Source organism: Neopelma chrysocephalum, unplaced genomic scaffold (genome assembly GCF_003984885.1).
Source record: "Neopelma chrysocephalum unplaced genomic scaffold, ASM398488v2 Primary Assembly neopelma1_22, whole genome shotgun sequence".
NCBI lineage: Eukaryota > Metazoa > Chordata > Aves > Passeriformes > Pipridae > Neopelma > Neopelma chrysocephalum.
The window spans coordinates 19,310,331-19,333,013 of NW_020897689.1; the positions used below are offsets into that span (position 1 = coordinate 19,310,331).

The following is a 22,683-nucleotide window of genomic DNA, read 5'->3' on the forward strand; positions in this document are numbered from 1 at the left end:
CCTCAAGTTCTGTGGAGAAAGACAGACCTGAAACAAACTCAGCTAAACTGCCTCTGTGCTTTCTTCATTCTCAAATGTAAACCATCCCTGAGACAAGGGCATTGAGATTCAGACAGAGCACACAGAATTAAACCCATTGGCGAACTCACAGTTGGCCACAGTGACCAAAAGATGAGTTTTGATCTGCTTAGGTTTTCCTATTTCTTTTTAATTACTTGCACTGCAAATCTGAGAGAATATGGAGCAACATCTTTACCAGCAAAAATGGCAATTAACAAGTGCATACAGATACTCTTTTTCCCAATGACTGTAGCACACAAATGCCCAAGCAGAGGAACAGTTGTGTGCAAGGGTTTGCAGTGCCTTCACAGGAACCTCACAGCCAGCTCCTCACGCCTTGCTCTGCCTCTCCATCTTTCGCCTCCTCGACGCTGGCTGTTTGATTTAGTCGCTCAGCCCAGTACGTGAGTGCCTGGCTCACAGCCGTCCCCCTTGCCTCAGCTCCCATAAGCACTGTACTCTGACTCAGCCTTTTCCTTATTCCCTCCAACCAGGAATAAATTTGAGATGTAGCGGACAGACATCTGGTACAGAAACTGGTTTGGCTAAGAAGACAGAACACAAACCCAGCCTCCCTCAGACCTATTTGATTTGATTTATGAAGCAGACGTGAATCAGAAGTCCTGCTCAGCAGCACCCATGTTTATCACTGTTTCCTACAAACAGCGAAGTACAGTTGTCCAGATGTGCTGACAGGCTCCAACCCATCCTCCACCATCAAATGATGTTGACTCTGAAGCCTGGGCCACACAGGAGACAGCCCTAATCCAGCAAGCACAGATGAGCTCTGAGTTTGTTGCAGTTCACCAATTCCAGAGAATTTGCAGCCACCTTTTACCACACACCTCCTAGCCAGCTGCTCCTCCCATACAATTACTTGATTTATGGCACACTACAAATTGTTCTAAGTTGTCATTTCCACGATGCATCACCAGTGTCAGACAATGCTTTAATAAAGAAATCCATTGTAAAACAAATGTAGCGCAAAAATGCATTACTAGGAAGAAATTGCAAGGAGGCAGGGAGAGGGAGAGACACATCTTGTGGGGCTGCCCATATGACCAGACCGTGGAGCTCACAGTCTCACTGACCTGAGAACGGTGACAGTAGTTCATGGGAGGAATTGAAAAGTGATGGGAAAGGAGAGCAGCAATGGGTTATTTAATCAAGCTTGCTTAAGCTTTCCTGATTTAGTCACAGGCTTCCCTCTGTAACAGGCATCTCCTCCCACCCTGAAGGATAACTCTGTATTAACTGGGTCACGTAATGCCAACAGAACACAAACAACTTGATAATTCAGTTAACGTGTAAACATTTCTGTGCGAGGTGGCCATCCTCCTTTTCTATGCTCTTTTATATAAGGCATATAAGAAAAGAAAAAGAAAAGTATGTTGGTGGGGTTTTTTTGTGATTTTTGTTTGTTTGGTGTTCTTGGGTTTTGTTTTGTTTCTTTTAGAAACTGGTGACTCTGATAGCTCAATAGCTTCCATGTCTAATTGTATACACAAACTCTTCTCTAGCAGATTTCAGATATAGTACACAAACTCAATAAACTTGGGAAAATTCAGTGTTGTACATGTCAGAAATTAAACTTTTTTCACATTGTACTTAGATCAGCAAGGAATAAATCATCTCTGGAAAAACATTAAAAATGCCAAGATCTTTTGGTGCTACTTCTTTCTTTACGAAATTGCCTAAACTTTAGTACCCTGCCTTCAATGTTTTCTAGGTTCAGCCCATATTTTGATTAACTAAAAGTCAGTTGCTTCAGAGCAGGATTGCTAAGATGTTCTCAGAGCCAGAAAAATAATTTTCATTTGGATTAGCAGACAAACAGAAGAAAATTAATGTCAAATATGAATGAAAAACACACACGTGAAATAAAATCACTTTGACTCTAGCATTCTAGTTGGGTCTCAAGTTATTTCATGAGTACTTGTATCACACACAACTGCAACATTCACCTGCACAACACTTAAAATAAAATTTATGTATACTAAACCAAAGAATCGATTATTTATTTCTTACTGTGTTCTACACCTCTAAGATGCAGTTCAGGGTATCAACGGAAAAGTAAATGCTTTAAAACAAGCTATGGCCCTTCAGATGTGAAACCTTGGCTGGTAAATGCAGCTCCCCCCTTTACCAACTACCCTTGTTCTACCTGCACACAAGCATTGGAGAAGCCGTTCAGCTCTTCCAGGGCAGCATCCCTTGGCCTGTCAGCTTTTCACCATTTCTCCTGGGGAGTCATGGTGCAAGACCTAAGCAACACGTGTTGTGCAGGACTGCATATTGCTCCCTTTCATGCTCAATGGCCCTGTCAAGTGAGATAGTTCTTTGCAGACCATAGTACTGATCACAGCAAGCAAATCATCAAGTGCACACCTCTTTTTAACCACCAGAGACAGCTGAGGACAGAGCAGGCACAAACTTTTAATCCCCAGGTATTCTCTCTAATTTGCAGCTGAGGGGCCCTCCCAGAGCGTGCAGAGCAAACCCACATTCCTACTGCCTGCGGACAGCGAGGGCTGGATAGCACCGATACACTGCATTGTACTCTGCCCTTCTTTGAAAACAACAAAGCCTTTTGAATTTCTACAGCAAAGTGTTACTGAGCTTTATGACGTCCAGACAAATCAAAAGAAATCCACTTTTGCTCTGCTGCTCAGGATCTTAAATGAACACGATATTCCAATTTCAGTCACACATATAAAGACCAGCTAAGTAGATACTTATCAGCGACAGCTGGATAGAACTTAATTGCAACAGAGAATGCTTATGGATTTCTAACTTAAAATTTCCTGGAGGAAGAAAAAGCTTTACTGCACATTTATTCTGAAACATCAGTTTTAGAATCAGCTCAGAGGTAAGCCTCCCATTCTAGTTAAAGCTTAATTTCATATAAGAATTAAAGAATGCTGGCTGGTAGAGTAGTGCTAAGTACTTGCCACAGCCAGATATCTAAACAAGAGACGAAAGATCTTGGTAGATCTTTCTTAATGACTTGCTGTAGAGCAATAGTTTTGCAGTCAATTAGTGCAATTGTGGAATAGTTTCTAATGCATTGCTCAGAGGGACTATATGATCCAAGCAGTTTAAATTCTTTCCAACATCATATCTTCTATGACAATATTTATATATAACCCACTTAAATATTCTAAGGAAGTACAAAATTTTATACAGATATTTTATTTAAAAAATATCCAATAACCAGCTCTTTTCACTGACCAGTGAAAGAACTGCATTGTAATCAGCACCATAAATGTTTCCCACTACCAACTGCTTTTCAAGCTTACTATTGACGTTCAAGAAGAAATGCCAAGCCCTGCCCTGGAGAGGAATCAACCCTTGACCCAGAACATCCTGGCAGCCAACAGACTGGAAAGCAATTTGGGCAGAAAAGGATTTGGGCATCCTGGTGGGCACTAAATTGAGCATAAACCAGCAAGGTACCCTTGCAGCAAGGAAGGCCAACAGCCTCCTGGGCTGCATTGGGAAGAGCATTGCCAGCAGGCTAATTCTCCCTCTTCACTCAGCACTGCTGATGCACATCAAGAGTGCTGGGTTCAGTTGAGGTCTCCCCAGTACAGGACAGATGTGGATGAACCAGAGACAGTCCAACAAAGGCCCACAAAGATGACTAAGGGACTGGAGCGCCTCACATACAAGGAAAGTCAGAGAGCTGGGACTGTTCAGCCTGGAAAAGAGAAGCTTCAGGGGGATCCTATCTACGCCTGGAGAGAGAGTGCAAAGAAGATGGAAATACTTCGGTGTTCCTTTCAGTGGTCCCCAAAGGACGGGAGGCAATGGGCTCAAAACAAAATACAAGGAATTCCACTTAAACATAAGAAGAAACTTCTTCACTCTGAGGGCTATCAAATACTGGCACAAGCTACCCAGAGAGGCCAGGGGGTTTCCAACCCTGGAGATACTCAAAATGCATCTGGATATGGTCCTGGGCAACCAGCTCTAGGTGACCCTGCTTTCAGCAGAGGGGTTTGACTGGACGATCTCAGAGGTGTCCTCCCACCTTCACTGTTCTGTGAGAACTTCTGTGACAGCATGCTCTGATTTTAGGTCAAAGCAGAGTTCAAACTACAATTTTTTTCTAAACAGTATTCCAGTTGCTTCAATTAGCACCTGGATAACTTATTTGTATCTGCCCATATAACGCTAGCAGAGATGAGAAAAGTAAATTCACAGCTGAAAGACAAATTATTTTGTTCTTGTACTCAAATAAGTTAAAACAAACCAGCTTTGAAATGCATTACAGATTTCTACCTGTGGTACTCCAGAAGCAATTACTACTATGTATCCCCTGCAGTTTCAGCTTCACTATTCTTTCTGCTAAAGACCTATGTTTTACAAACAGATGTAAACTTCTGCAATTTAAAACAGTGGATGTTGGCACTGTGCGGGGTTTGGGTACAACAAAGTTAGGCTGCATATTGCAGGTCTCTCTGCATCACAAGTGCAGTCTTGCAGTCAAGAAACCTACTTGAACGTTTAGGCAGAAATCTTCCTTGAAGCTATGTGAGTAATTAATACGCCATTAAATATTTATGTAAAATTTTCAAGAAAACATGTGCATGAATACAGTGTGGACGTGCATGCGGACAGTGTGGAAAGCAATGGAAGCCCTGAGCAAGCACAACACTTGGCTGAGACCACACGAGTACTGCTTCAGTGGAATTTAGGAGTCACTTGCAGTCTATTTTAGTCAAATTAAAGGATTTCATAAAGTGAATATTCCTGACTCATGCCACAGGAGAAGAAACAAACCCAACAAGAGGCCACAGAGCTAGTAATTTCTTCACAAGCTAAACAAAAACTCTCCACTCGCTTAAACCAAGTGAGTGAGAACAGCAGATGAATTAATATTGACACACGCTTATTGTTGCAGCTACACCAGGATGCAAGAAACTGCTCAATTTAGGGATGCTTACTGGCATAAGTGATGATAAATGATGCTTAATAGGAATTAAACGACCTCAGACAAAATCTGACTTGATTTTCAGAATCCCAACACGCTGTGGTGCAGCTGCCTAATTTTTTGTGGTACTACCTTCACTTGGGTGGCAGGACCCTTCTGTCCCCTCAGCTCTCCAAATCTCCACTGCTGCTGACTACAGTACAGCCTCTACATTGATCCTCACTGCCAGACAGCTGGCAAAGAGAAGTGTGTACTTGAGTGAGTACACAATTTTTACAATTTCAGCAGAACTATCCAAGGAAGAACATACAAGGGAGTCTACCTGTTGGACGAAAAAGTTTTGTTGATGGCATGACTCCCTTGGTTTGTCTTTAATATGAGATTTGATAGATGGGAACTAACCAAAGGGTCTTCCCCATCATAAAGGAAGACTTTACTCTCGGTTTAAAATAACCAACATTTTAAAGGCAACTACTAATTGTTCTCAACTGGAACCCCTCTTTTCTCTAGAAACATCTTCAAGCATGCAAGCATTCATCTGCAGTGGATGAAACCATTCCACATAGCCTAAAAAGAGTAATAACAATTTAAAATTTGAAATGCTCTTAAAAACCTGCATTTTCTAAAATTCCACCGTCTGCTTAGCTACAAGGAGAAAGCAGTCTCAAAATGAAAATCTGAAGTACAATCTGCAAAGAAATGCATATTGAAAAATGAAAGATCATGCAAAAATTTGAGCAACATAAGCACTCAAACCATACCCATAGTACACCAAAAATTAAGAGCCTTTTCACTGCTTTTCCAAACACAATCATCTTTTTAGAAAAAAGGCCCTAGCTCCTGCACTGCAAGCAGCATTGTCTTGTGGTCTAAATTCTCGAGCTCAGTGGGTTTAAAAATTAAATTCTCCTCCTGCTGGCAGGGGAGGTGTGTCTGTATTACAGCTGAGACATTTTCCTCTACCTCCCAGACCAGCACTGTCACTGCACATGCTGTTCCCATCAGTTAGTACAATTCCTTGGCCTTGTATGAACTAGGCATGAGAAGGTTTTCAGTTTGTTGCCCTGCAGCTCAGCCACGTTGTCCTGGAGCACCCCACCACTGCGGGCAGAGGTTGCCATCACCAACACCAATTGCCTGACACCTGGGGAAAAGGTAGCAAGTCTTGGTGGAAAGCAAAATAAAAAAAAAAGGAGCATTAGAAGGAGTTCTCTAGTCTCCCAGGAGTCCTAATTGTATCACTAGCTACTAAAATAAAGACTGGTTTTGTTGAGTATTTTTATCCCTCAAAATTAATTTCCAGCATATCTGCCACAGCAGGATATACTATTTCCCTAAAGAAAATCATTATTTTTCTTGTGCAATTGGCTCTTCGATGGCACATTATATATAAAGCATTCATGCACAAACAGTTCATTCTGCCCTGGTTATTTTCCCTGTCATAGTGTGAGTATTTTTAGCCCTCATGTGATCCTCCAGTATTTTCCAGCTCTGGTTTAGTCATCCTGCTCTCACTGAATATTTCAAACTAAAAAAATCTAACAGCTTTTAGATCTAAGAACCTCTCACATTTTTAGCTTACATGTAAATAATTAATTTTATTAAGCTGTCTTTTACATGTGTATTTTTGACACCCCATACCCCCACACAAAAGAGTGCTCCATGGAGATCTGCTCTGACATACAGGAATACTTACATAAGACACTAAGCTAAAATCCTGATAACCTGATCAGTATTTTCAATTTTGATCAGATGAGGCTTTTTCTGCTATTTCCCACAGGGAGCATTAGAACTGGCACAAACAACAGTGCCTTAATATTTTAATCCCGTACCATAATTTTGACTGTACATCTGTAGGCTGTTTACCACTGCATTAGAGAAGAGCGGAGGCTGCTGGAGATCGAAAGTCAGCTCAGGGCTGGCAGATGGCATTATATCTCAAAGCAGCTGTGGTGCTGCTGGCAGAGAGCCTACAGCAGTGATCTGTGCTGCTGGCTCTGCTCCTTGAAGGAGGAAAACACCCTAATTCCCCCAGCAGGGAGCTGTATTTACCTGGTGAATCCTTGCTGCTCCTACTCTTTCTAGAAGCAGACTTCTACACATTATAAACCCATCCACCCATGGCACCACCATCAGCTTGGCCACAAATCGGCTCTGTCTGATGGAAGGGACGAGGCAACGCGAGGGTGGCACAGCAGATTAGTTGTAGGGACCTATTTATGCTTCCATTTCCGAGCTGCATTATCCTTGACCTGCGCTGACTCCCCAGTAGGATCACCTTTGGAAGGGGAAGGGCTACGGCTCCTGGCCTACTCCCCGATTAACACAAACCCCAGTGCATTTTCAGATTTTTTGAGTTTTGCCTTGTTTTAAAAGCATTTTTTTTCAAATTAAATAAAGACCATACTCTGCATTTGTAGAGATACAGGTAAATATTCACGTACAGGTACAGAAAGCAACTACCTGATACCATGGGGTCCTGTCAAGCCTTAGTGCCTACTAAATACCAAAAATAATTTTAACTCATGCCAGTACCTTTTTGAGTAAGTTTTCAGAGCAGTCTTTAGGGATTTGACCACTTACTAACTGAAAGACGTATCTTAGTCTACCTCTGAAAATACAGTGTTAGAACACAGTGTCATAAGGCAGTTATAAAGAGTTAATAAGATCAGCATCTCTTAAATCACTCAAACTGAAAACTCAGTCAAAGGGCACTGGAAGAGTTTTTATGTGAAACAACAGGAATCATCTGAAATGCATATGAAATATTACTGGTAGCTAAATAATTATTCCTTTAGAAATGTATACATTTGATCAATTTACAATATTTTAAAATCTGCCAAACCCCAAAATACGGTATGAATGAGTACCCATATATCTACTCCCTCTTGACACCAAACAACAGATGCATACATTTAGGCATGTCTACTACACACTGTTTAAAAACTTTTGGATTATGCTGAAAGATCTTCTGGGTTATTTTCTCTCACTATTGCTTCATTTTGTTTTGCTAATGAACTGAAACAAGGCAGTACTAAGACTTCAAAGCTTCAGTGTTAATATAGAGCAAATCACACAAATTAAAAATGACACCAAGCTGTGTGGTGTGGTCAACAGGCTGGAGGAAAGGGATGCCATCTAGAAGGACCTTGACAGGTCTGAGAAGTGGGCCCATGTGAACCTTATGAAATTCAACAAGGCTGAGTGCAAGGTCCTACACCTGGGCTGGAGCAATCCCAAGCACAAATACAGGCTGGTTAGGGAAGGGATTAAGAGCAGTGCAGAGGAGAAGGACTTGGGGGTGTGGGTCGATGAGAAGCTCAACACGACCCAATAATGTGTGCTTGCAGCCCAGAAAGCCAACTGCATCCTGGGCTGCATGTTATGGCTCTTATAACAACTGTAAAGAATACTCCTTGTGCATGTGCGCAAGACAGAGGTACAGAAACACATCTTTCATGGTGATTTTCCAACTACCCAGAACTTGCTCCCACAGCATTCCAATTTACTCTGAAATGGCCTGAGATGAGGCACACACAAGTTGGCAGATGCATACAGAACTCCTCCCAACACGTCCTCTGTCAACAGGCACCCAGTAAGGGCTCTCATCCTGTCAAACAACCAGGTCACCTGACGCAGTGAGGTGAGGCACAAAAGCACAATACATCAGTGAAATGAAAATGCGCTCACCCAGAAATCAGGAAACCTATGAATGACTGACACCTAAATGAATTAGTCCTGTTCTGAAACACAAGCAGCAAGAAAAGCTGGAACTCTCACTTCACTCAGCATTATGTAATGTCTATACCCCCATCCTCAGCTCAGAAATTAAACTAGCGTCCTCTCTCTCATACTTCTAGACAATACGGAAAATAATAATGAAGGAATCTTTCCATGAAGAAGCTAACACAACACAACACTGCATTATCCTCCATATCAGCTGCCTGGTTCCACTCCAGTAGCTATTCAATTTCTGTAGGATTGTCACCTCCACAGCTTTGATTTGGATGACATATTTGTGACTTTGGTAAAAACAGACCATCTGTACAAAGAATTAACAAGTCTGTGTTTAATAAAAGTGTCTTTTCCAATTTCTCAACTGGACAACATCTTGACATTAGCACTTGGGTTTTGTTTTCAAAGGGAGTGCAAGACATTACATGGGAAATTAGTGTGTGCCAGTCCCTGAAATTCAGAGGTTCAGGCACAAGACGGTGCAAAACAAAGATGTAAACAAGCTTTAGAAGCTCAGAGCAGCACTGGCCTGCTATTAGGTGCTCCATTTCCTGGAAGCACTAATGAGCTAAAGGCAGCTGGCCAAGAATGCCCCACTTTGACGTCAGGAGTGATCAGAGCAGAACGCTGAAATCTGGGTATGATTCCAGAGCATAAGCCAGCCTAAAACTGAGGGTGCCTCACACCCGCCCCTTCCCTTTGCCACTGGCGCATATCCGAGCCCATGAGAAGACAGGTCACAGATTTAAAACCAACTAAATATTAATCCTTATTTGAGGAATGCGTTAGCATAAATCCAGGACAAACCAATAAAGGAATTAAGTGTGTGTGCATGTGTGTTTCTGCACGCACAAACCTGTGTGCATACAGACCATCAACCCCAGTAACACTTCTTTAGTGACTTTTTTTTTTTAATATTAGCTGCTCTCCTGTTCACTTAGTTCTCAGTTAACAAAAATGGCACCTGCTTAGTCCTTAGTCATACCAATATCACATAAACACCAAAGATCAGGTTTAGTCCTTTAGCCTGTTCCAGAAGCACTGTTGTGGTTTAAGCCCAGTAGGCAGCTGAGTCCCTACAGCTACTCTATCACTGTCCCCTGCAGTGAGACTGAGGAGAGAATCAGAAGGGCAAAGGTGAGAAAACTCATGGGTTGAGATAAAGACAGTTTAACAGGTAAAGCAAAAGCCATGCAAACAATTCATTCACTACGTCCCATGGGCAGGCAGGAACTAAGCCATCTCCAGGAATGCCACACTCCATCACCCATAATGGTGACTTGGCAAGAAAAACGCTGTAACTCCAAACATCCCTCCCCACTTTTCTCCTTCTCTCTCCAGTTTTTCTTGCTGAGCATGATGCCATGTGGGATGGATTATCCATTTGGTCTGTTGGGGTCAGCTGTCCTGGCTGTGTCCCTTCCAAATTTCTTGTGCACCGCCTGCCTGCTTGCTAGCAAGGCAGTGTGAGAAACTGAAAAGGCCTTGAAACTGCAAATACTGATCAGCAATAATTAAACATCCAAGTCTTATCAATCCAAAACTTAGCACCATACAATCTCCTATGAAGAGAGTGATCTCTATCCTAGCAAAACCCAGTAAAAACACAAAATAAAAAGTTAGAAGACTGAGGTATCTTTGAGAAGGAGCAATAGTTGTACTTTGTTCAGTTAAGAGGACTAGCATACCCAACAATAAACACACATAAAACCAGAAATAAATAATTTTTTTCCTTCTGGTCAGCCCTTAAGATTCGGAAACACTTTACTCTCCATAAAAAATAAAAAATAAATGAGCCTGTGCTAGCAATTTCCTGTAAAAGTGGAGGTGTGAAAGACAAACACACTCCATTTAATGTCCTTGAATACACTTATACATACCACATGCAGCAACAAGATGGTTAAATGCCTTTGTCTCCACTATCAGCCATTACTACAGTCCACATCATTTACATCAAGGTGTTCAGTGGAGGAGGTCCTATGCTGGGCCAAACTGGAGTGCTCAAAAAGTTCACTTTCTGATGTATCAAGATGCTAAGCCAAAAAGAATGTGAGGCAAAAAGAATGGCCCAGCCCACACATTTTTAACTAGTATTTATGTAAAGTGGACCACAGTTTACAATTGTCTTCAGAGACAGAAATGGAATTCTTTAAAATGCAAAATACCTGCAGTTGGAGAGTTTGCATGGTGAGACTTTTTGGGCAGGTTGAAGATCTGTTCACCAGGATCCGGTGGAGGAAGAGCATCTTGGCCTTGTCGAGCTTCCACAGGATCATACTCCTTCCCATCATAGTTAGCATCAAAGAACTTCTTAAACCACTGAATGAAATCTAAGTTGTCTTGGAAGCGCCCTTTGACCAGTTTTTCCACAGGAATTACCTGAAAGGCAGAATAAAGGTTCCAATAATCTGTCGCTGCCATTTTAAAATATAAACATTACATATATACACTAATTTGAAAAAAATTTACTAACTACATCAGCAAATATTCCTCTGCCATTGTTTCATTCCTAAAAGAAATGGAATTATGATCAATTTGCAAGTGCTTGTAAAAAATGAAAACAAAACAGAGACCCAGGCTCTGAAGTACCTATACATTAGGTCTATGTAAGCCTTTGTAACTGCTGTTCCACTCCCTTCTGATTGCAGTGACAGCCATAATGAATGACATTGTTCTGGGAGTAACACTATGTTCAGCCAGCTAGGGATTTCTGGTTTTAATGGACATGCTACAGTTGGACATACTAAAAATGAACAATTCTTCAAAAAGTACAGTCAGGAGTTTCTTGCTCTCTGTCCTACTGTTTGAACTACAAACCCCAGCAGCTTTTCCAAGACATGCTAAAGTTGAAACCAACCTACACTTTGGTAGCACATGTTCATCATCTGAACTAACCCTGAGGTTTTAACCTTGTAATTTTTTTCCATTCCACACACAGCTATACATAGAACAGTTTGTGGACATGCAGAAGCTCACTAAAATGTCTATAAAGTTTTAGTAAAACAATGGAAAGACTATGAGGATATCTCCATATCCATATCTTGCAAATTTTTCACAGATATGAAACCTCCAAAAGGTGTCTTTGGCCAATATTACAGTACTCAAGGTTCCCAGACACTGTGGGCAGACAAGGACTACAAACTGCAGGAGAGCTGCCCTACTTAATTCATGCAGCTGAATAAAGAGCCAAGTTAGATGGATATTAATGCCTTTTGAATGCATTCAATTTTCAGCTGGAAAAGACTACCTAAACCCTTTGCAATTTTAATTTCTTCTTCAAGGTTAAGCCAACTGTACAGCATTTTACAAATCTCCAAGAATTAACACAGCATTTTGCATGTCTTTCCATGTTGTTCCATTTGTATCTTAATTTCACATTGAGAAGATATAGTTAAGTTTGCTCCCTACAGAAAAATTGACAGTGTTCAATACATTAGACGTTTCACTAGCAAATCACACTGTAAATAGAAGCATCTATAACATTTCATGAAACAAGGGTTTTCCAGTGCTTTATAGAAGTCTTAAGGGACTTTCTATTAAGACTGTTTGAGTTTCAGAATAAGGCAACACTAAAAGCCAGAGCAGAATCTTAGAAGGGTATTCAGGTAGTCCATCAGTGTAGAACTGTAAGAATGACAACATAACTTCCATTATTTGTTTTTATCAACACAGTAATTTATACTGGTGAGTCTATCAAACTCTCACATTCAAGCATAAACCAAATACCGTATGGCTGAACATACCCATTTTCTCAGAGACTTCCATTTTTAACAAGATCACATGTGCTGCCCAACCTATTAAATCACTGGGTAAATTATTCCAGCTTTTGAATAATTTGAATTCCTTAAACTCTGCTTTGGACACGAAACATGGAATACTTATAAGAACAGCATATTTCTAAGTTACTGTGTTGGAAATTCAGGTCACTGGTAATTTTACTGTATCTAAAAATTAAGATTCGCTGATGAAAGGAATTTCCAACACATGGTGTTTCAGCAAAAGGGTCTTCGATATTAAGATATAATGAGTTAGGTTGCACAATTCCTCAGCAGAAACATGGACTCAATTTTCAATTTGTACCTAAATGGAGCATGCCAAACTTCTTTGTTCATGGCTAAACACCCTTTTGAGAAGATGAAAGGTCAAGGACGTCTTCACATATAACTTGTAACTCCAGAAAATGTTGAAAAAATGGACTTTCAAGTATTTTGAAGTTTGTTTCCCCTATTAATTTTACCCAATTTATACAACTTTTGAAACATGTAATGATTGAAATACAAATACGGAATGCCTACCTTATCCACATTCATTCTTTTAAATGACGCCTGCAGAAGTTTGAAGTTGTGAATGTACTCATGCTCCAGCTTTGCTTGAAACTTTACTTTCTTCAAGCTAATGCACCCTGGGAACAACATGTCCATGAACTGGCAGTAAGCTGCTCCTACAACAAGAGAATGCATTGACGTTAATCCAGATGCACCCAGCTAAGACCAAATGGTGTTTAATGTCATTAGCAGAAAGCATGAGCAGAAAGCAACAGTGCTGAAAAGTCCCTGCTGTAATTCAACCTAACACTATGCACCCAAGATCTCCTTATCTAATGTATATCGAGCAGTGTGACATATTAAAGTGGTTCTTTTCCATTCAACCTGAACACATGATGCCCTATTGTGTAGCATCTGAGGAATCACCATGACTAATGCAAAGTAAAATGTATGTTCTTGGGAGTCCCTATACACAGCAGGAGTGTCCATATAATGAGAAGATCACAGTGAAAATGAGAATCTCTTAATAAGCTTCCTCAGTCCTCACAGTCCCCTGAATTCAAACAAGCCAAGGTCATCTTTCTTCTGGCACTTGTAGCCAAATGCCAACCAAGTCCAAGGCAATCATTTAAGATTATATCAAACCATGATTTAAAAAATATTAACTGCAAAGTTCCACATTGTTAAAACATACTAGCCAGTTGCCACCCCTCTAAAACGAATATCCCTACTGATTTTCATCCCCTGAGATAAGCATTTAAATAAGACGACTTTAACATAGCCCACCCATAGATTTCAAAGCTGGGGTGGCAGCTTTAGCTCTCACTCAAAACAGTAAGGTTTCTAAGTTCAACTTTGAGGATGCTCTGAACTCACACACTAGAGGGTAGGGGTGTGTATGTATAATTAAACCAGCACACAGTAGCAAGTACATGGAAAAATTTCTAACCAGCATACTGAGCATAGCTAATAAAGACAGCATTTCTTGTATACAGGGTGCTTCCTCCTACAGCATCTTGCTACTGTCATTTGCTAAGTAAATCTTTAATGTTGACACACTCCAGTGTTCAGAAATCAAGGATGAAAACGTTTGAGAAAATCAGAGGAAAAACGATTTCTGTTCTTCTTCAGAAGAGTTTTCTACAAAATGCTTTATACTCAGCAAAGATTCAGGGAGGTCCACTTCTGGAGCAGAGGGCTGTAGAGGATCCAGCCCCTGTGCTTGAGCATACAGGGCAGGAAAGCGATTGCCCCATTACCCCTGACAAGTTCAATTTCACTTCTACAAAAAAGGCTGTTGTGCATTTAGTGCAGATCAGTTTTGACAAACAAGTGTCCAGATCTCACCTAACAGTTCAGCCCAGTATCAACAATGACTTTTATCAAAAAACAATTCTAAGTGCTCACACAGAAACCAAATTAACAAAGCAGACACCTGGCTTGCCCAGTTTTACAGGAAAGCCAACAATAACTTGAACTTTAAGTCATTTTTCTCCACTATGCATATGTTTTGACAGGACCAACTTTATGCATCAGACAGTTCTCATTCTCTGTATTCAGTCAGCCATCATATGAAGAGTTACAGAGCACACAACTTTCCAAAGAGAAGCAGAGTTTAAGAGTAGGGTCCAAAAATGTTCTCAAAAATACCGATACATATTTTGCTAAGGGACTTACCAAGATCAAGCTTTAGTGCTGAAAACCACTGCCATTAAAAAAAAGTCTCTTCACGTTGCCTAGCTTTTTGGGGAAAATGGTTATTAAAAAATTTGATTTTCCAAGGACACCTTGTGCTTAGCTGTTTGCAGTGGTCCTGATATGATTAGGAATCAAAGTAAAATATTCCCTAAATGCAAAGGAGCCTTCTGGCAAGTTACAAGTGTCAGATAATAAATTTGCATCTTCTTATTGAAAACTATATAAACACAATTATTTATTCAAAACTCATCCTTAGCAAGAGAACTGGTAAATACATGGCAATGGAGAAATTACATTACAATTAAAAGCACGGATATATAGATAAACCATGGCTCAATTACACTTATTACTGTTTAATTTAATGCAAAAGGATTATTATGCAATCATTTAATGTTATAAATTGAATTTGTTCCTAACTCTGTACTTTCATCCTCCCCATACCCCAATTATAAGCTTTACTCTGATATCTAAGTAATTGCCTGGAGGCCTTAAAAATGCACTGCACAACCTTTCATCTAGATCCTTTTAGAAAACTAGAAGCCCAAAGTGTTCACATGAGATTTTTCTCCTTCTGCTGGTAATGCAAATTCCTTCTGCATGCCTTTAGATAGTCTCTCTCCAGTTACGGTATTTCCTTGTGTTTTCTTCCCATCACGCTGGCAGTTGCTTCTGTGCCTTTGCCAGCCAGGAGGTGGTCCTGGGTCTGCAAAACACTCGAGGGCAGAAAACACTGGACTGCATCCACATGGCAACACAGACCTGTTCTCTGACACAACACTGGAGCTGGCCGCTGGGCTGTTTCCCCAACAGGAGGATTTTATTACATTGGCAAACACAATTCATTAAAACGCTCCTTCCTGAAGAGCAGAGGCAACACACCAACATGGACTGAACTAAACACTAAACTACAAAGAGAGGAAATTCTTCATGACTCCAAAAAGGCAGAGACTTGCCTACCACAGCAACAGGAGAAAGTAAAATATCATTACAGTCAGCTGGGACTACCTGATTTTTGGTATGGAGGTTATGTATGTATTTAATATTATATAGGTATTTATTTATAATTAAAATTTTACTCCCTAAAGCTTGTAGCTGTCAGATTGCATTTAAATGGGAAACATCAGCACAACAGAATGGGGACACTACTTTCTACACTGCCCATGGCTGAGATTTCCTTGAGGCAGCAGAAAGAGCAGCCCTACTTAAGTGATGCAAGATTGCAAGGCCTTTACCTTACAGACAGAGTGTATATGTGTAGCCCTCTGCATATGGGACAGCACCTCAGCCTATTCAATTTACTATACAACTGATGTTTCAATGCAGGTGCACGAGAAAAGAATATTTGTAATGAAATACAAAGAAAATGACAGTAGAGATAGTGACATTATGGCTTGTGACATACCTCTTGCATAATTTATACAAACAAAAGGATTATGCTACTATATTTATTCAGTATTAAAAAACTTCCCTACATTTTCTGGAAAAAAAAAACCAAAACACCCCAACCCAAACCACCCCCCTCCCAAAAAAAACCCCAAACCAAACCCCCTAAACCTTAGCAAATCTGTACAGAGAAGTTGAAAACATATTACCTGCCCAGAATGGCTCTCACAATAAATCTATCTCTATGACCAAAAAATTTTTATATGCATGAACATGCACATACATACAAACAGAAATAATTTGACATCTACTCAAATGAAAGATGAAAACTACAGCTGGAGGCACTGCAGAAAAGGGATCAACAGTAAAAACATATTATCCATTATTAGCTAACAAGCAATTCGGAATCACTGGCTAAAAGTCCTTTTGCGTTTTGATCTAGAATATTGATGCAGCCATTAGTTACAGAAGATATTCACAGGCCAGACCAAAACAAGCCTGCAAACACCACTGTGCTGAAATCCCCCCCCAAGCAATCGCTATTTTTAGCGCCATTAGCGAGCAGAGAGAGCCCAGCAGCATCACAGGCTTTGCAGGTGTTTGCAGGGCATCCCTGGCTCTGGGCAGAGCAGACAGCAAGTGGAGGGAGGGGACGGTATCCAGGCAGCTGCCAGAGGAGGTGAACGGACGCTAGGGGAGAATTCAGATACAAAAGAACAAACTGAGAATTGCAAAGGTGGTTATTTAAAGCTATTAAACTTCAAGAATTTTGCCACATACAGTGGTAAACCTGAAAATTACTAACAAGTCTATAAAAGCAGAATATTTTACAGCATTTTCAGAGTTGTAGATAATCTTTCACCAGTTCCTTGCAATAAGCAATGCTGAACTAATTTTAGCTTTTGTCCTATACTTCTTTTTTCCTGCTTCTATGTTACTTTCCCAGACTGTCCACACTGGCTTAATATGCTCTGAAGCATATGCACTCTACATCACTACAGATTTTTGATTTTTCTCCTCTCTCCTCCACCGTCTAGAGGTTGATGAATCCATAAATGAAAGAAGTATTTTCTTGATAATTAAAAATACTTCTGCTTCTGACTATTTAAAGAAAAAAGAAATTAAAGGAGGTAACAATGAAGACAAGAGAATCCTATTTGCAACAAATTTTCACTGCTCAGTAAACCTCTGATCTGAAACCAAGATTACACCCTTGATTTTCTTTAGCATTGATGTTTATATATTTATAAATGAAAACATTATTTGCAAACTAACTGCTTTTAATATACTATAGTTAGAACTTATTATGCTAATAAATATTTAGTAGAAATACTCTAATATAAGCTTAGGTATTGCCAATATACGTGTGCCCTATACAAGTTAGGCCAATCCTTCACATTTAATGTGAAAAGACTATGTCCCTCCCAGCTCTTTCCTGCAGTGTGTGGGAGCAAGATCCCAGAAAGTCATATAAAACCACACCGGCCAACACGGAACTCAAAGGGCTCATGAAAGGACAGGGCCTGGCTGGGGCAGGGGTGTGGCTGCTTTATTTTAATTCTGATACTGCAATCACAGCAAATAGAGTAAGTTCTACACTACAAATTTGGTTTAAATTCTTATTATTAATTTTGTTCTAAAATTACATACAATTCAAGTTTAAACCTTTTAACCAGGCCTAAGTTTGATTTTTTTAAACTCAGTTTTTAAAAAAATCCCATTTGGGAAAAAGGGAAAAAAACCCCTCTTTTTCTGTAATTCATTTTGCTTGTTCATTTGCTTTAATGAAATATTTTTCAGATACTGTAAAACATACATCCAGTCATGTTAGATACAAATCCCTTCAAATTATTAATTCCCTCCAAAGCTACAACCACCTGACCACGCATTTGGAAAATACGGGATGATTTGTATGTGTATTACTCATCGGTACTTCAGTTCACTATGGCTGCTAATGCTGATGGGAAACTGCACACGCCCCGTATTTCTGTTGCTGAGACAACAAACGTAATAAAAAAAAAAAAAGGCTGTGACTTGCAAGGAGCACACGTGACCTACTAGTTTTGATAAGAAAGGGGGAAAAAAACCCCACAAATGCCAGCAACTACTGTTTACAGTACAGCAGCACTTAGGCTGTCTTGTACCTCAGGCTTTCTAGAATTGCTTCCTTGGGAGTGATATTAAGGCAAGCACACAGCAGGAGGCTTCTGACTTATCAAATTTTCCTTTAGATTCCAAATATGAGTGTTCTGTTATGCCACACAAAGTTTTTTTAAAAGAATGGGCAATGAAGGTGGTGAAGGGTCTGCAGCACTGAAGATACTGAGGCTGAGGGAGCTGGGGTTTTGCCTGGAGAAAAGGAGGCTCAGAAGGGACCTCATCACCCTGTACAGCTACCTGAAAGGAGACTGTAGCAAGGTGGGGGTGTCTTTTCCCACATAATAGGACAAAAGGAAACAGCCTCTAGTTATGGTAGGGGAGGTTTAGATTGGATATTAGAAAAAATTTCATCACAGAAAGGGTAGTCAAGCATTGGAACAAGCTTCCCAGGGAAGCAGTGGAGTCATCATCCCTGGAGGTATTAAAAAAACGTGCAGATGTGGCTCTTAGTGACATGGTTTAGTAGTGGACTTGCAGGGCTGGGTTAGCTATTGGACTCTATGATCTTAAAGGTTTTTTCCAACCTAAATGACTTTATGATTCTGTCTGTGTGCATAAAGCTGTGTTACATACAGGCACATCTTTAAGAAATGGCACAATTTGTGCTGAGCACTCCACTGGAGACCGTGGTCTTCAAACTCCTATTTCCAATTCCAGCAGCACCTATATGACCTAGAATATAGGTCTCTTTCTCCAATTAACTGCTCTTTGCCCGCTCCCGAGCCTCAATTTAAGAAGTTTTAGCCCACATCAATTTACCACCTACTTAGTTGTAGAGAAGCAAGCATTTATGGGTCTATGCATCAATCAAGACACTCTGGCCTAGCTTCACTCTTCCCAGCACCAATCTTGGGAGGGAACTTAAAAAACCCTAAAATAGATGCAGATTAGAGTGCAGCCCTGTACTCCTGCTCACAGTTGTCTGAGCACAGCTGCCCCAATGAGGGCAGAGTGAGTGCCTGCAAACAGATGGGAGCTTCCAAAAGCAGAGCTGGTACCACAGAAAACAGTCTACAAGAACTACGTACTTCCTTCCCGCCTTACAAACAGCCACTGAGACACAGTCATCTAAATGACATCTGCTTTCAAAAGTCCTTTTCCACACAGGTGGGGCGTGAGTGTGACATAATGCAAAATATCTGGTGATCATCCTAAATAATGGATATTGGAGGGAAGTTTCCCCTGTATTAATTTGTGTTCTCCTTAAACATGTAAATCATTAAGCTGCTCATAAATTATACACAGCAGAATTTTTAATACTTAATTTTTTGCCAATAATTTATTTTTGGATTCATTAATTTTTAAACAGGAAGATCAGAACAATTTCAGAAAACACAGTTTCCATTTAACTTAAAATAGCTGCGTAACTCATCATGCCTTAAAAAAGTAGCACACAAAATCTAACAAGCTCTTCAAACCAGAGGGAAATCAAGCAACTGACTGCGAGAGCTATGAGTAATTAAATAATAATTTTTAAAAAGAAAAAACCTTGTTCAAGTTCTATTCCTCCTGAATTCTTAATGAGTGACATTTAAAAAAATAAATTATTGGCTGAAAATCTCATGATACAGCTTTGCAAGCTTCCTCGGAAAGTTTTGGAAATAATTTAAATCCAATCATTAACATCCATTGTATCCCTCTAATCCTAAACATCATATGGAATACATTAGAGAGTCATTGATGCTGAGTATGCTCTGTGTTGCATGACCTCAGGACAACATGCCAGTTCCTTGAAACATGGCTTGGTTACAGAGTGCAAATGGGATCAAGCCATGTTTTAATCGTGTTCCCAAGTTGCTCTAGAGACCCAGCCTTTTCAAGGCTGCAAACTGGGAAAAAAACCAAAACCACCAACGTTGAAACATGCTTTGCCTTCTCAGGCACACCTAGCACGCTAGGCTGTAGAGAATCATGCTGGCACTAAACACTCCAACAAAGTCCTCTAATGCAGATTCTAGTAATAGACATGTAGGAAGTTACAGGTTAATGCAGGCACTGAGCAAAATACACCTTCTAAGACATGAAAACGCAAATCCTATGCAGCCAACCCACAGAATACACCATGCTTGCGCGTGTGTATATAAGCACAAATGATTTGAAGAAATAGCCCTTCTCACTGTCTCTCTGCCTGTATCTTCTTCTCCAGCTACCTCAGCCCTGCTAGAAAGATCTTTCTTGTGTGGAGAAGAGAAGAGCTGGCTCTCATGGAGCGCTCCTCAGGAAGCAGCATTCCTGGCATGCCACTCCCTGCTGCTGCTGAGGGTCCCAAGGCTGAGGGTGCTGGAGGCATGACAGTCACTTCACAAATGGATGCTGCCCTGCCTAGGGGCTTGTGTGCAGCCCCATGGCTCAGAGCCCCCGTACTCAGTCCCTGGGAGCAGAACACCATGGATATCCTCCACAAGCCAGGGACAACCTCCTCCCTTGCACAGCACCAGCTGCAAAGGACAACAGCCCACAGAGGCTGTGATCAAGTTCTCCCCCAAATCCCGAGCCAGAGAGGCAACACAAAGTCAAAGAATGACATCTGTCCTATCATCACACTGCCTGCTTTCCTCTGACACCAGGGTGGTGGAGGAATGTATGTATAAAGGGTCTAAATAGTATGTATAATGTACGTAATGTAAATTATCTAAAATCTAAACATATGTATAAAGGGTCTAAATAGTTCCACAGGAGGAACGCAAACTGAGATACAGGACAAGTGAGAGCAGTCACCACATGAAAAATTCCCTGTGGCAACACCCAGGACATCTGTAGAGAAAGCATCCCAGTCTTAAATCTGAAAATGCCAAACCACATGCTTGCTTTATAATACGGTCATTTATTAAAAGCAAGGAAAAAAACAACTCCACATTTAATCCTTTATCCTTGCATCCAAATCCTCAAAGACAGAAGGTCTGTATGCATTGAGGGCCAGACAATTTGCAAGTTTATAATTCTACTGAGGATTTTCAAATGCAGTGAGGGAGGAGAGTCTGTGTCTCCTTAACCTCAAAGGATCACACAAGTATAGCTAAGACAAAAATTATACCTCGCTTCAGGCTGCATTTTCCTTTCTACACACATTTACCATTTCTAGCTTCCTCGCTCATTATATAGCTTGTATACATTGCGTTGATTCTTTTTAATTCATATGCAAGCCCTCCAGTCTCCTGCCTGACTCTTATTTTGAATATACTCTCATGTAGCACTCTAACAGCAATGAAAAGCCCTGTAACACATTCACTTGGTATCCCCTATAGATGAAAAACAGCCTTACTAAAGAAAATTCAGTTATAAGTTGTTTAGTCAGAATTCTTTTTAAGAAGCCACTGTGTATTCATTACAGAAATAGCATGACTCCAAAGAAACAAGTAGTGTCATAATTCATATGAAACGCCCATTCCCCAAGCCTATGGGTTTTGCACACAGGATTCTACATTAAATCCACTCAGTTGTTCTCTATTATTTTTCATTGATGTATCAAACTAAATGCTCCCAAGTCTAATGCCAATCTAGAGGCAATGCACTATGCCATCAATTAAAACAGTTTATAAATTTCAGTTTATAAATTTCATGTTTATAAACAGTTTATAAATTTCATGCTCAGGTTAAACAACCTTCCAAGAAGCCAAACCCAGAGACCAAAAACTGACAATGTGACACTCAGATAAAGGAAAGAGAACTGCATTGCTTTGAGATGCTCAGAGGGATTTTATCTGTTTAGTTGTCAAAACTAAATTACCAGAGGAGCTCCAGACTAAATTCAGACTCTCCAGGGCTGCACCCATCCATAACCTGGCTTTTTTGGCACATCACTATCACAGAAGGCATTCAGAAAACTCAGGGGACACTGCACTTTGCTTGGCCTACTTAGGAGAGACAAAAACCACATCTAAGACTCCCAAAGAATACAAATACTTTATGACTAAGCCAGCCATTCCTTTGCCGCTCCTTATCCAAACAGCTCTGTTCCTATAAAGCCTTTAGTAAAGGCAGAATGTCACATTATTCCTTCTTGCTTAAGCTCAGAATGTCAAAAATTATTGACGAATGCGGGCACCCATGAGGTCTCACAGACAGGTGCTGAACACAGGCATATGCCATATCTAGGTTGCTCATATCTCCTAAAAGTAACACCTTTGAGCTTTTAATTCAGATATAGCACCCGCCTGCCTTCCCTCTCCCACCTTTTCTGATCTTGCACTTAGCTTTTGGTGGCATTTTGATTGCTCCTTATTAACAAAAATGAACAAGAATTGAATAGTCATAAACCAGCATGACTAATCTTAATGCTTTTTTCTAAAAGAAGAAGAAAATGTCCATACAATTTTATAGTAGGTTATAAAAATTTAGTTACAGCAGCTCTGCAGCTCCCTATTAATGCTGTGAAATGCTTCATAGTTGTAAAGAGTTTCCCACATATTCCTTCTCTTTGAAGTCCTGGAGAAATGCTCATATTTT

General features: G+C 40.4%; 1 protein-coding gene across 3 annotated transcripts in view; it reads right to left on the bottom strand.

The window, feature by feature from the left end:
* Nucleotides 1–22,683, bottom strand: part of MAPRE2 (microtubule associated protein RP/EB family member 2) — a 99,987-nt gene that overhangs the window by 12,634 nt on the left and 64,670 nt on the right. For all 3 annotated transcript variants that reach the window (XM_027674296.1, XM_027674287.1, XM_027674305.1), the window contains 2 exons: nt 13,027–13,172; nt 10,897–11,110 (listed from right to left, as the gene is read on the bottom strand). In XM_027674296.1, the coding sequence (XP_027530097.1) occupies nt 10,897–11,110; nt 13,027–13,172 (360 nt within the window). The remainder of the gene's footprint in view (nt 1–10,896; nt 11,111–13,026; nt 13,173–22,683) is intronic.